The sequence below is a fragment of the Cyprinus carpio genome, chromosome B9, assembly GCF_018340385.1.
Source record: "Cyprinus carpio isolate SPL01 chromosome B9, ASM1834038v1, whole genome shotgun sequence".
In the NCBI taxonomy this organism is placed as follows: Eukaryota; Metazoa; Chordata; class Actinopteri; order Cypriniformes; family Cyprinidae; genus Cyprinus; species Cyprinus carpio.
The window spans coordinates 26,182,692-26,198,070 of record NC_056605.1 but is presented as its reverse complement, the minus strand read 5'-3'; the positions used below and the strand labels follow the sequence as shown (position 1 = coordinate 26,198,070).

Below are 15,379 nucleotides of genomic sequence, written 5' to 3'. Positions count from 1 at the left end.
GGGGAAAAAGATTTTATTCAACTGAAAACAGAATTTTTTTTTTTTTGTTTTTTGAAATGAATTTTTAATTTATACTTGTACTTTTTTTTTATTGAATTATATTTTGTTGTAATGAAGTTGTAAACTAGAGCTGCACGATTCCAGATAAATTGAGAATCATGTTTTTTATATATAAATTGGAGATCAGGATTCTCTCACAATTCAGAAGAAAATTGTGAAAAAAAAATTGAAAACTAAACAAAATAGCATAATTTACTAGTGGTTCTGACAAAATGTTCATTGCTTAAGTCTTTTTAAAAAATATATTCATTTGAACAAAATGAAAAATAAATAAATAAAAAAATTAAATGAAGGAGTCAGTGTCTCAATTCATAAAGAATTGGAATCTCCTGAATGAATGATTCAATGACAAATACTTTTTTTAAACGGGCAGTTGTCGCCACCTCCTGGCGGAAGAGGATAAACGTTACAATACATACACATGTTAAGATACTTTCATTTTGAACGCTACTGTAGAGAATAAGTGTTTATACCCAGACTGTAAACACTGATCCCAGTACTTATGTTATTAAAATGTCTGTAAAACAGAAATAATGATGTGTGGTTGAAAAGACTGTGTTGCTCTTTCTGGATCAGCAGCAGCATGAATGATTCGTTAACATGGGCAACGACAAAACATGCTTCTCACGCTCAAGATTTACAACAGTCATGAAAGACATAGCTGAATCGTTGTCATTCAGGAATAAGATTCCATGGGTGTTTAAATCGAGATTGCGATCTTTAAATGATTAATCATGTAGCTCTAATGTTTTGTGAGGATATTGTCACGTTCTCACGAGACCAGTTGGATCTCACGAGATGCATCAGATCTCGCGAGATCTCGTCACAGCCCTACTCGTCACCTATCTCGTCACAGCCCTACACATACAAATAGGTTTTTTTTTTGTGCTGTAAAGTTTCTAAATCACCGTTTAATGGTGTCACTGCTGGTTATGTGCTGTCGATTTGCTCCATGTAAGAATTCATTTCATGGCACATATATTGCATCTCTTTCTGGTATCCTTGCGCACATAATGTAGAAGTTACATGGCTTGTTTAAAAAAATGTTTAGTGGATTGAGATTGGCTTTTTCTGTAGTTTTACAAACTGAGGGTTGAATCAAAATATTTTTCTATGATTATCAACAGAGTTCATACTTAATCTAGAACATTCCCTTAACTTCAGAGTCCTTTAAACTGAATGTTGTCCTCAAATCAAGGTCATGAAATGGAATCATTAAAATCTCCTGTGTTTTCTCTTGAATTTCATTTGTACTTTCCCCTTGAACATCCTGAATGCATTTCTACCTCCTCTGGTTTGGAGAGACCGTCTGCTGGTGTTGAGTCTAACCTTGCTCTGTTGCAAATGTCGAGAATGTCACACTTTCCCATTCAGATTGCCCACTGAGAAAGTACCCACAAATGTTGTTGTTGTTTTTCTTAGACGTGCCAGCTAAACCAAGAGAAGGGTTTACTCAAGTCTGGAATATTTAAGAGCATCTCAGACGGTGAAACATGTGCGTGACAAATGACAGGACATGTACCTCCAAACAAGTTGCGTCCTTTCCTTTCGTTTGCTCTCTCTCTCCTTTAGATGGTATTGCATGAATCAGCTGCAAATGTTGTTGTTTTTCCCAGACATGCCAGCTAAAGCAAGAGAATGAAGTCCAAATTAGTCAAATGCACCAGACACATTTTCAGACAGCCCAATGCGTCCATACTTAGTCACAGAATTGGAGAAAAACATGATTACAACGCTTTACCATCAAGCAGCTTGTGCCTGAGTTTCAGTATGTGACACAGTCATGAAATGCATACTTTGGGCCACGATGGAGTCACAGTTGAGTGAGTTTTACAGTAAGTCTGCAGTGAGAGGGTGAGATTACATGGAAATGGCATGTGTGATGGTTTCTGTAAGCGGCGCATGAGCTATGTCACTAAGTTGGCAGCATGGTGCCCAAAGGCCTTCTGTGTGCCTCAGCCACTCAACTCACATTCAGTCATAGTTTTGAGAATGGAGAACCAGTTTGTAGTTTTTGAAGAAATGCAGTAACCACATTGATTTTATTGAAGTTTAGTTTTTTTCACTGGTTCTAGTTTCGTAATTTACATTTTTATTTCATTATTTAGTAAATAGTTTGTATAACAGTTACTTTTTCTACAGGTTACATTTTTACGCAAATAGGTGACTTGCTTATGAGTGATTCAGTTAATCATTTATTAAATGATTTGTTTAAAAACATTGATTTATTTTGATATTAAGAAACTAGTTATTTGTATTTTTGAGCGAGTCGTTGAATCATTCATTCAGCCGATTGATTAAAACACTGATTCATTCAGAAACTAAACTAGTGATTGTCTTTATAAGTAAGCCATTGAGCCATTCATTCAGCTCATTTATTCAAAAACACCAAATCATGAATGGTTAACCAGAATATTAAAGTAATAATTGTATAAATGTAGTTAAAAATGCAATTTTTTTTTAGCAGACAATACGCTCGTCTTCAGTGTCACATGATCCTTCAGAAATGATTCTAATATGAGGATATACTGCTCAAGAAACATTTCTTCTTATCAATGCTGAAATATTTCTGTAGAAGCCATGCTAATTTTATTTTTTCCTGAGTTCTTTGATGAATGGAAAGTTCAAAATACAGGATCCATTTTAAAAGAGAAATTTTTGTAACATTATACATTTCTTTACTGTCACAGTTTAATGCATTCTTTTTGAATGAAATAATTAATTTATTTAAAAAGAAAACGAAAATCTTATTGACCCCAAACATTTAGATGTCATGTAGATCTGGGAACAGCTGTGTGGGCATGTACAGACCTGTATCCTATTTTCTCTCCTTCTCTAATTCTGTCTTTCTTATTTGCAATATGCATCCTCTACTGATCTAACTCTCACAGCCCCACTTTTTTATTTCTGTCTCTTTCACTCTATTTTCCCAACTTTGCTTCAGTGCCCTCTTCACTCTCTCTGTCTGTCTCTTTCTTCATCAGCTTGTCTCTCCATGGATCTCTTTGATAATGAGTGTAAATACAGTCAAGTCTCATCACTGTTATTTATAGTCTGTGTGTGTGTGTGTGTGTGTGTGTGTGTGTGTGTGTGTGTGTGTTTGTGTGTGTTTGTGTGTGTGTGTGTGTGTGCTCATGTGCGTGTGACTGTCCATGCGATAGCCTGTTTTATTTTCTCATTGATCATTTTGTTTTTCTTCAGTGATATGCTCTCTGTTTTATAGGTGTGAATTGCTTAATGAATTTCTTTGTTTCTGACTGTTTACTTGAAATATTCAATGACAAACTGGTGATATTTAACTGAACAGTACAGCTGTTTTCCTCATTGATTCAGTAAATATTACGCGAGCACCATATCAGCATATTAGAATGATTTCTGAAGGCTCATGTGACACTTAAGACTGAAGTAATGACTGCTAAAAATTTATGCCATCACAGGAATAAATTACAAAACTTGTTTTTTTAATTGCAATAATATTTCACAATATTACTGTTTTTACTGCTTCTTTTCCAGAACATTTTCTTTGGTGCATTGTAGTATTAGAATTGACTACTGAAAGTCTGACAACCTTTCACCCAAGCCAATATATGAATATAAATTCCAAATTTCCCTGCTTTTATTATTGTTACGTAACACAGGTCAAAATGTTCCTACACTGTTAGTTCATATGTAAGTGCAAACACAACTGACATTTTGTGTAGGAAATGAAAAAAAAACTATATTCTGCAGCTCTTTCATAACACCATCTTTCATTAAAAAGCTTGATGGAGAGGAGAAATCCAATAAGTTTGGTGAATTATAAAATTTCACATTGCTCATGCTCAGTTTCCAATTAGGGAAGTCGAAAATACCGGTACCAAGTTAAAAGAGGTGAAATATGAATGTTCTGCTTTATTGAGTTACTGCTGTTGAAGCTGAGATGGATAATGTTAGAGGAAATGTTCCTTCCCTCATAGTTTCTTCATGTGCTGAATCTGAGAGGCCACTCATCAGGAACGCAGGCTGCGTGTAACCGGCAGAGCAGGTGCAGTGATATCAGACCCCTTTGTAAGCAGATTTATCTCTTGTATTTCCACACGCTTCAGCATTGTGAAAGACCCCCATCAACACAACTAATGCCGATCCAATGCTCTACTTAACTACGGTCTCTATGTCTGCTCTGTCAGCTTTTAAGGGCCATCGTATATTTTTTGTCAGCGCCACAAGGTCAAACGCAAGCCAACATATGTCTGCTGAGCTCACGATCTTATCAGCACAAGAATTTTCCGTAAAAAACTGCTTATAGTGGATTGGCATAAATGGCAATATAATATCCACGTGCCCTGGTCAAAGGCACATTGAGGACATCTGTGAACAGCTTAGCAATTGAGACTCTCCAGTCCTCACCTGACACTGCTGTAAGTTGCCGACCCTCCATTAACAGACCGCTTCCTGTCCAGATGTTACACATGTGCGTGCCAAGCCCTCCCTGTGTGTGACAGACGCACATGGAGTGGAAAACTTTCACATTCATTTTCTTTTTCTGTGTTTCTGCTAAGAGCTTCCACTGAAAGGCATTAGCGTGGAATTAGGCTGCAGAAACACGTCCGTGGCCTTTCCATCTGTGAGATTTTAGCTGTGGGTTTCGTAATGGGCCGTAAGTTTGAAATAGGCATGGCTGACCGGGTGCGACACGTGTGTCTCTCCATCTTTACGATTCCTGGGAGAGCTTTAAAGTCAATTCTTACTTTTCTGATGTGCTTTCTAGCATTTGCACCATGTCCTAACCAGGTGCAGTGTGAAAAGCTAAAAATTTGTCTGTCATACTTAAAGGGAAAATATATATTTAGAAATATATATTTGATTTTTAATATGCAATAATTTGGAGTGGTATTTTTGACCATTGAGATTTGCGGGCTTTTTTTTTTTTATGATCAATCAATTTTAGAGCACAAATTTCATGTTCAACTGTCCAGATATGCATATATTTTTTTGCTTTTGATATAGGTTTAATAAATAATAAATGATTAAAATACAATATGCATTATGAATATTTTCATTATTTAAAATCAGTTAATTATTATTTTAATTATTGTTCATTACTAAGCCATTTATATTTATGCAAAGTTGTTTGGCCATCCAAATGGTTACACATTTATGTATTTAAAATACATGTTAAAAATCATGAACCAGATCTCGGTCTGTCTGCTGTTTCTTGGTCTTGAATATATTCTTTTTTTTTTTTTTTTTTTTTTTTTTTTTTTTTTTAGAAATTGCAATTAAGAGATGAAGCTCATAATTAGCAGTGATTGCTGATGAAAGCATACTATTGCTAATCCATTGGATTAGATTTTTTTTTTTTTTTTTTTTTTAAGAAGTTGTGGCATTACTTTTTAAAGTTCCAGTGATGCATACTTTGGAAGACTTCAGTTATTTAAATAGGAATGAATAATTGAATAATGAATACATCACAAGCATGTTACTATTGTTAATATATTATTATTATTTTTTTTTAAGAAGTTGTGCCATTACTTTTTAAGGTTCCAGTGACACAAATACATACAGATTCAATGGTTTAAATAGGATTAAATAATCAATAAAATACCCTGCAAAAACTGAGCATTTCTGATTGACTTTTTTGCTGTTATAGACACTAGTGTTATAACAGAGACAAGTGTGATTTTCCCAGGACATGCATTTTAGATATCTGAAGGATTGACTTTTTATGTGTAGCATTCCAAAAAAAAAAAAAAAGAAAGTTTCATATTCATCTTTTTCTCTTTCCATCTCTATTTTCTATCTTCTCTCTCTCTCTCTCTCTGTCTCTCTCTATCACTGTCTGTGGTCTCTAGATGAACAGTGATTTTTAGTTACTGTTGCTATTTTTATTCCACTCCCACAACCTGGCATAGAACTCAATATCTGGGTAAAGCTGGTAATTAAGCCCAAACTGTTATAGAAGCTAAGGGTGCCAAAGCATTAACATTTACCTTCTGTGGCTCTTAAATATTGCCTGCAGTATATTCATCAGCACCTGCCCACACAAAGGTCACCCATTCAAACTCTGTGCCAAGGGCCACAAACCATTATACTTCAGACATGTGTTTAGTGCTGATTCCTGATTCATTATTGAACCACAGACATGCCCCTGTTTGGATATTATCATCTCTAAACAGAGAGTAGATAAACTCTCGTATTTCCCTCATGTACATTCTATGAGTGCAGTGCAACAAAACTAGATCACCCCCATTATAATCAGCAAAGCTGTCTAGACTGGAAGCACCAATTCTGTCGTATCGTGTCACAACGTGAAGCGCCTTCACTTAATAAAAGGACTCTAGCTACTCTACATAGAAAGATACTGCGGGTACTGCTCTGTATGAGATATAATCACATGAGTGTATAGTATAAGATGTAATCACATGATTATTCACATGACACAGCTGATTGGTCTCTTTTCAAGTCAGCAGGTGATGAGCTTACTGCTCAGCATTCAAATATTCATCTAGTGCTTGCTGTAGCAGTTGCAGCATGCTTCAGAATCCCTCCACCTTCCCCAGCTCCACCTGTCTAGATCTGCTATGGATGGATTTGATGTATGTTATATATAGGGGTTATTTCATATGTTATATGTGCAGCAGCGTGTCTGTGGATGTATTGGCAGTAGCAAGTCTCGGTACTTGCTCTGCCGTGGCAGCAACAGCGTAGCAGGTCTATTCTGCCAAGACCAAACACATTAACATTGTATATTACTATGAATAACTCTCTGACCTCTTTAGTAGCTTCAGTGGAGAACTGGGCTCTTTTTTTTCTCTTTTGATGTTTTTTTTTTTTTTTTTTTTTTTTTTTTGCATCAAGTGTCTCCCTTTATTACCATTTGCTTGATTGGATTGACCTGTGAGCACCTGATTAACTTCCTGTTGTCTGACAGAATCTCAACATTGATTGCACATGTCATGCCTGAGTGCACAGCTCTCCATCTTAAAGCTGAGGGAGGAGAGCAGTCAGGAAGGGAGTATGTTTCATTGAGTCTAACATGAAAACAAGAGTTTCCTCAGCCGGCGGTCTCACCTTTGCCCTCAGGCATCCATCTGACATGACCACAGCTTGACACCTATCATATCGCATTTGTTTTAATGCAATAATCACCTGACCTTTAGGAGTTATATCTCTGGTGTGCAAGAGAAATAGAGGCAGGTTAATAGTATGTGGATGTGTTGGGAATGATTTCAGGGTACGAAATGTTCAAGAACAGATAACTACAAAGAATGTGGAATGAAACGAACGCGCTAATCAGTCAAAGCTCTGCCAACATCACATTCAGCTTCCACATTCTGCATACTAATATAATGCATTTGCAATGAATGCTCTCACACTATTTTAAACCTCTCAGTCTGTCATATCTTGCATCAAAAATTTGCATTTGCTCTGCTACTTGGCTTAATGAGTAAGCGAAACTTTGAATTTTGATACACATTTAGACTTTATCATAGAACAATCAAGTGTTTTCCTAAGAAACAAAGCCTTTTGACCTGTTTTGAATGGTCCACTTCAGTCTGTGTTTCTCTGTACTGGAGTGCTGTAATGGATGTTTTGTGGAAATTCAGGATCAGGATCAAAGCACTCTTTATTTTTTACTCTATGTATCAAATGCATTTTCCGGAAAGACCTTCAGAGAAAGGTCTGAGAAATGTTTGCACTTGTCAAACTGCTTCATAAATTTCAAAAGGCCACTTACACAAAGTCACTGTGTTCCACTGATCAGTCACATTGATAACGTTTTATAGTTCTTGGGCTGCTGCTTTGATCTATGATCTGCTTCAAGATTACTGCATTTATGGCCTTCCTATTATATATAGAAAGGACACAGCATTTAATAAGCAATTCAATATTTTCTAGTACTAATTTATCTGTTGTCTTGAATAAACTATAAATCTGGTTTGGTTCAGTTTTGTCTGTTGTGTGATTCAGTTTAGATGATTCAAAAGATTCAAATAATAATACATTTATAAATTATAAATAATCACTCTTGTTATTTTGTACAGGCATGTGACAAACCATTTGACACCAAATTTCATATCATATTTTATATATTTTTATATATAATGCAAGCAGTTTTACAAAAAATGTTCCTGTACAGTAGGTAATATCACTTGAGATTGCAAGATAGTGAAATAAAGCGACACATGTTCAGCATATATGTGCGGCATAATATTCTCTTTAAATGATAAAGCTGTCTGTTGCATGTTTGATCATTTACACCTAGTATTGTGTATATACACCAGAATTCTTCAACTAATCAAATTATTTTTATTTCCTAGTTTAATCTGGATTATTTCTTAATTTATTTGCATCAATTGGAAATGGAAACCTGTTTTCTTTATGGAATATAAAAATGGTAACTTTTTAAAACTATTAAACTTTTTTTTTAAAAACTTTTTAAAATACTTTTTTATCACACAACTCCAGTTATTTTTCTAGCAATTATGGGTTTATAACTTACTATATCATCACAGTTCTGAGAAAAAAAGTCAGAATTGCGAGATATAAACTATATAAAAAAATAAAAGTCTTCATTATAATATATAAGGTTTCAGTTACCTTTTTTATTTATGTTGTAAAAAAAAAAAAAAAAAAAAAGAAATTGCGAGACTTTCAGAAGTGTGACACGTAAACTTGCAAGAATTACAGACTTTATATTTCTTAAAAACAAACAAACAAACAAAAACCCCTCAGAACCGTGAGGGGATAAAAAAAGTCAGGATTTTGTGAGATAAAAAGTTGCCATTACCTTTTTCTGTGGCAGAAACACAAGCAGTCATTTTCATACTTTTTAAAAATGTTCATTGTTTAATAACACACAAATAGTATGCCCCATACTATTTTTTAAAAAGCAGTATACAGTGCACATTGTATAGTAAGTTTGAGTCCCAAGTGTTGGAGATGGCACTGGAGGAAAGTAGAGGACCCTGGCTGGTTGATTAGTTGACTGCTAAATTAACAGATGTGTCTGTGATGTGAACTGAGGATCACAGGCGGCTTACTTCCTCCAAACCCCAGGACACAAATCACACAACATATCTGGAAACCCTGCCTGCGAATACAGGTCACCAAAACCACTGCAGCTTCTCTCTCTTTTTTAGTCACTGGCCTCATTTCCACCGCAAAGTAGAGCAAAGCTCAAGCTTAAGTAATAGCAGGGAGTTAGAGAAATAGATTCACAACACTGAAAGAAAGTGATTAACATCAGGGATTTTCACTTACAGTTTTTCTTTCTCTGAATACAATAGATTCTTGAGAAAGTGCTATGGAATGGATGAGAGCTGAATGGCCTGAGAGGCAGAGGAAGTTAGAGGAAGTTTATCTGCAGGGATTAGAGTATGCAGCTGCCCACAGAGATTACTGAGACAGTGTCAGGAGGATTACTGGACAGACCCAAACATGTACTCCATGTGTGCAGCCTTTATACTTGCATCCATGGCTGGGTTATTGCACCCTAAAATCAAAAGGAAGAAACAAGAAATGTTATTTCACTTAAATAAAATGAATTTGTATTATGAAATTGTCGTGATAATTCAGTATATTTCCCCTGCAATCCTGAAATAAGGTAAAATTAAATTAAATGAATAAATAAATAACACATTTATAATACCACATTTTTATATAGAGTATTTTCAGTAAACTACAGAAATAATTGTATATTTAAACACCATTTAAATCACAAAACCACTGTATAAGTATTATTGCATAAAATGATAATATTTAATATACATTTAGTATTATTTAATATATAACATGTGTATATATATACACTATATACAGTATGTACAATTTTTATTTTATATATTATTTCTTGTCTATTTGTCTAGATTATGCATTTGAAAAATGGTTGCACATCTTGTTGTCCATCATATTTGTTGCATTGCCTTTTATTTATGAGGAGATTCCCCCCTTCTATGTAAAGCGTTTTGAGTGTCCAGAAAAGCACTATATATATGTTTTATATAAATGAAATAAAAAATGTCTAAAAGTATTAATATTATTATTTTACTGTAAATTACAATATAGTGTACTGAATACTGTACTGAAATTGCAATAATACTCAATAATATGCAAGACTCAGTAATAAGTCTTGACACAATATAATAATAATAATAATAATAATTTTTAGTGGTGAAATGTAGACATGTTTTCATGAGATTCAACTGGCTGAGCTTAGCAGCGATCTATCTGTTCTCACACTCATGTACACACGCATACGTGAGCACAGCGATGGGTATTTCATCCCCAGCATGCTCTCAAAAGTGCAGCTGACTCAATTGGTATCTTTATGCTCCTTTATCCTTTATCATCCAGCCCAGGAAGCCTCCAGTCGTGGCATTAGTGCAGACTGGGTAGATGTGCAGTTTTTGCAATTTTCAGATTAAAGAGATCACCGTTTCCCAGAGCGCAACACTCCCCTTTTGCAGCTATCCATTACACCGGCCATTCAATTGTAGTGCTTGAGAGGTCGAGGCTCAGGAGGGAGGTTTTATGTAATTTATTCAGTCTTACAGACCCCAAGACACACAATAGATGTTTTGGCGTCTGCTGCCACTGACTGGAATAAGCCCTTCGTAGCTGCTCATGCCCCCCTAGGCTGACTGTCTTCACGATGGTTGTGTAAGAACCGTGGGCATGAGGTATGCAAGTCGGGTCTCTTACCAAAGGCAACAGATGGGCACAGGAGGTCAGTCCGTAGCTCTGTGCCCGTTCCATAAGTGGGGAAGCTTGGCTTGAGCGTGAGGAGGGGAGGAGTCAGATCTCAGGGAGATGACAACATTCAGCCACCCGTGTAGCCCACACAAGCGCTCCAGACATCCTCACTCACACACGTTTTGGGTTCTCTACCTTGGTGGTTTTAGGATGTAAACTCTCCCCACCTGGTTTTCAAAAAGCTCTGTGTGGGGTGATGCAGAATTCAGAAGGTGAGTCATCACCAATCCTGGTTTGCATTAAACACTTTCTACATTTCAATCCCTCGTCTCTTTGTTGTCCCGCAGGTATGAAGACCCCCTTGAGCCCCACCCAGCTGATAGAAAATGGAAAACTGTGCTTCGCCATCCCAGGCTGCGTGGAGGTAAAGGACTCCAACATGCAGCTCCAGCAGGAGAAGAAGAAGCTGCTCTACTCGCTCTGCGAAGTCTGCAACATCCAGCTGCACTCGGCTGCACAGGCCCAGGTCCACTACAATGGAAAGTCTCACCTCAAGAGGGTCAAACAGTTGAATAATGGAGAGCTGCCCACGCCGAGTGCCAGCTCGGCTCCTACTCCTCTGCACTCTCTCAACAGCAGCGGCAGTCAAGGTAAGACCTCCATAACCCAGAGGAGAGAATCCTCTGATGCTTTGAGATGACATGCTTTTTTGTGCAGATGTAAACAGCTCTGATGGTAATGCGCCCTGAGTTAGCGTTTGACTCAGAGGGCCCGACTTGTCATTTCATGTGGCGTTTTTGTTCTTATTAAAGCCATAGTTCACCCAGAAATGAATATTCTGTCATCATTTCCTTACCCTCATGTGATTTCCAAATCCATTTGACTTTCTTCTGTGAAATACAAAAGGAGTTTTTTTTTTTTAAGAATATCCTGGCAAGTTTTGGGGATGTCAAACTACAAAAATGACAAAAGGCCATCATAAAAGGGATCATGAACATTGTCTACTTCTACATATTGACTCTTATTTCCAGTCTTCTTAAAGCCATAGGATTCATATGTGTAAGGTACAGACCGACATTGAAGTCGTTATTCACCAAAAATTCGATTTAATGAGTTATGTGAACTAATGACTTATTTTGAGTCCATTTTTTTTAAGTTTTATTTTTGCCATTATTATGATAGGACTATGTAGAGGAGAGAGGAAATGAAGTGAGAGAGCGAGAGGGAAAGGAATTTTCGTACTTTGGGAAAGGTCCTCGAACTGGGATTCGAACTCGGGACACTCATAACGCAGCGTCATCACATATCGGCACACTGCCCACTAGGCTATCAGTGCCAATGAGTCAAATCTTTTTATTGAATCAGTTGATCCATTTCACAGAACCAACTGGGGTGTGTTTCGCATTCAACGTGTGGCGTTACAGTATGATATATTGTTGAAGAAATCAAGGAGCTCATCAAAAATGTTTCTTGATACTCAAATAACTCGCACATGCAACGTTGGTTAAACAACATAGAACCGTCAGTATTGATGTCTGGCAAATTTTTTGTTTCTTGCAGGTGGTGGATTTAAAAACGTTTGCCAACTAGTTTGAGATTAAATTAATGTCAGATTATTGCTGTAAACAATGAAATGGCATCTGAGGACTATTTTGTTTACTAACAAGAAACTGTGCTTGTAAACACAGGTGGAGAGCTGAGTTCCAACAAAACAAGTTTTCGATGCTGTTTGCAAATGTTTGTTGGAACTGGTTTTGGGATGCACTGAATTGTTGTACTATGTTGGTAACAAGAGAACTGTAGTACGCTAACAATGCTTTTGGGAAACACACCTCTGAACGATCTGTTCTTGAGTTTGGAGCACTAATTTGAACTGTCACATAGGTCACAGTAACAGCTCACTGAATTTATCAGTGAATATTGACTTTTTTGAAGAAAAAGTCCATACATGTTTGGAACAACAATGAATGATGCTGACAACCTTTCATTTCTGAGTAAGCTATTTCTTTAATTGTTTTTAAATGCAAACAATCATATTAGGTGCCTTCCTAAGGCCACAGGGGTCTTGTTTTGTGGGGCTCAACCCACCTTTCTGTAGTATTTTTGTTGGAAGCCCTGGTTAATTTCTGTTTCTGGAAATAGCAGAACCGAGACATTTGCATCATCTTTGTAACCTCTTGGGTGTCTCTGTCAAATTCCTGAAGTATGCTTCTCACATGGGCCTTCGAGGATAACGTGTCTCTTTAACAGGCCTGTGGTGGTGCTGGCATGTGTTACTGGTGCGAATGGCAGCACCTGCACTTGACCAGTAAGTGACAATTTATCAGTGTGTTCACAGTCTGGTTGGTGGGTGGAACAAAGCTATTTGCACTGTTGAGACTAAAGATGTACCTGTATTAACAGCTCATTCAGTTTATGAGTAGGAACCACATGCATGCTAGGTTCCCTTTATATTTAAACACACATGCTCTTGTTTTGAATGTTACCTGGGAAACTGTTTGGGTTGCACTGGTGGAAGATGGGCAGAGGAAGCGTGAGAAGTTGGTACGGGACTGGCAGGCGAGACTCTGGCTGTCAGAGCGGTGGTGACCAAACTTTCATTAGATTGGTGGAAAAATAGCATATAGCCTACAGACATTAGACAGACTGTGTTAGTCCATGGGAAAATTGTTGCCTCTTTTGAAGGGGCGGCCAGAGCAAAATGGAAATTTTTATTCAGTTTGAAGAGCTTATTGCACTGTTAGAAGGTCTGCTATGTCATAGTGAATTTCATGACTTTATGAATGCTGGTAAAATAATCTCTGTGCTTTCCCTCATGAAGAATCCCAGAAAAGATTTTTCCCACCATGATGTAACTACTATTAAATGTAAAAGTTGTATGTCATAATTTCTGGCCACATACACATAGACCATTTGGGGAATGAAAAAATCTTTAAAAATGGCCTAAATGATCATTCTGTTTGTCTACAGAAGTGTTCATTTTTGTAACTTCTGTAAACTAGAAATATGAATGTTAGTTAGACATTTGTCGCAAGAAATCAGAGGTCTGGCAGGGATGGAAATTTGTCCATATCGAATTACATTGACTTCTGAGTCACAGTGTAAGTTCTTGTGATTTGTTTATGTTGTTTATGTCTATATTGAATCTTATATTATAAACTATTATATACCATACTATCATATAAACTTTCAAAAGTGTGAAAAATTATTTTATTGCGCAAGGATGCATTAAATTGATCAAAAGTGACAATAAAGAAATGTATAGTTACAAAAGAATTATATTTTAAATAAATGCTGTTCTTATGAACTTTCTGTTCATCAAAGAATAACAAATAAATAAAATGTACCATGGTTTCTACAAAAATACTAAGCAGCACAACTATTTTACTTAACTATAACACAAGAGTTGCAGTTAAAGCTGGTGGTAGAACCTACCGGTGAATAGTCTGATATTAAAAACTATTGATGTCAGGACACTTATCTCTTTTTCTTAGTTTTTTTTTTTTTTCCATAGCAACTTGGATAGCTCTTCAATCCATAGCTCTTCTGTCCAAAACAGTGATGTCATTTGCATTTGCAAGTAGTTGTTCAGTTCAGTTTTGTACAGACAGTGCAGATTTAATATGCAGTTGTCACTTCCTGAACTTTTCCATAGTGAATTTGGTTTTTAAATGCAGTTTCCACTCTGGAAAATAACCAAGCTCAGTGTGAACAGAACAGGATTAAGCACTCAGTAGAGGTGTGACAAGCATATTCACTTTTCATCTATAACGTGATGTAAGTGCATAGGTTGTAAGCGTGTCATCAAGTTTTCCACGTGTTTGTCAGATCATGTTTGGCTGGTGTTATGTACGTCAGCCCACATGCGCATGTCGATGTGAGAGTGATATATATATATATTTATATATATATATATATATATATATATATATATATATATATATATATATATATATATATTATATATATATATATAATAATTTTTTTTTATTATTTTATTTTTTTAACTATATGAGTGTGTGAAAAGCAGAGGTGATGTTTGATCTGCCCCGCACAGCTGCTGCTCCTGCAGGGATGTCTGGGAGTGAAAGCTCACGTGTTTTCATCTTTCTCTCTCTGTGGGAGAGTCTCTGGTGCTCCATGGAGCTTCAGTAAACAGCAATAAGAGCTGCAGGGGCCGGTGCATTTGGGCAGTCATCTGTAAACACCTCAACTGCCATTTTAAAAGAACAGGTTAGCTAGGGCTAGGCCAAAGAGCCAAAGAAACTCAATATTTTCAGATTTATGCAATAATTTTTGTGATTTTATGAGATTTTCTATGTATTTCAATAGACTTAGAAAACCATCATTTTGTACCAAACAATCATTGTCATGATACACATCATATATAGTGCTATATTTTACAGCACAAAATATTTAATTTTTATATCACACGTGAAATCATATTGAATTGATTGTGAATATTTGAAATTCTAAATCTGCAATAGAAATATATATGCATATATACTGTATGTTAAATAATAATGATTAAATAGTATGTTTTTCATAATAGCTAGTGCTGTCAAGCGATTAACTGGATTAATCGCATCCAAAATAAAAGTTTTTGTTTACATAATATATTTGTGTACTGTTTATTTTTTATGTA

At 36.1% G+C, this 15,379-nt stretch overlaps 1 protein-coding gene across 2 annotated transcripts in view; it reads left to right on the top strand.

Annotated features, from left to right (window-relative positions):
- Window positions 1-15,379, top strand: part of LOC109096284 (zinc finger protein 385B) — a 122,002-nt gene that overhangs the window by 16,688 nt on the left and 89,935 nt on the right. The window contains exons 1-2 of one of the 2 annotated variants that reach the window (XM_042731743.1): window positions 10,795-11,006; window positions 11,082-11,384. In XM_042731743.1, coding sequence (XP_042587677.1) covers window positions 10,991-11,006; window positions 11,082-11,384 — 319 coding nt within the window. In that variant the 5' untranslated portion in view covers window positions 10,795-10,990. Of the gene's footprint in view, window positions 1-10,794; window positions 11,007-11,081; window positions 11,385-15,379 lie in introns of those variants that run through there. The other variant, XM_042731742.1, reaches the window with a different exon arrangement.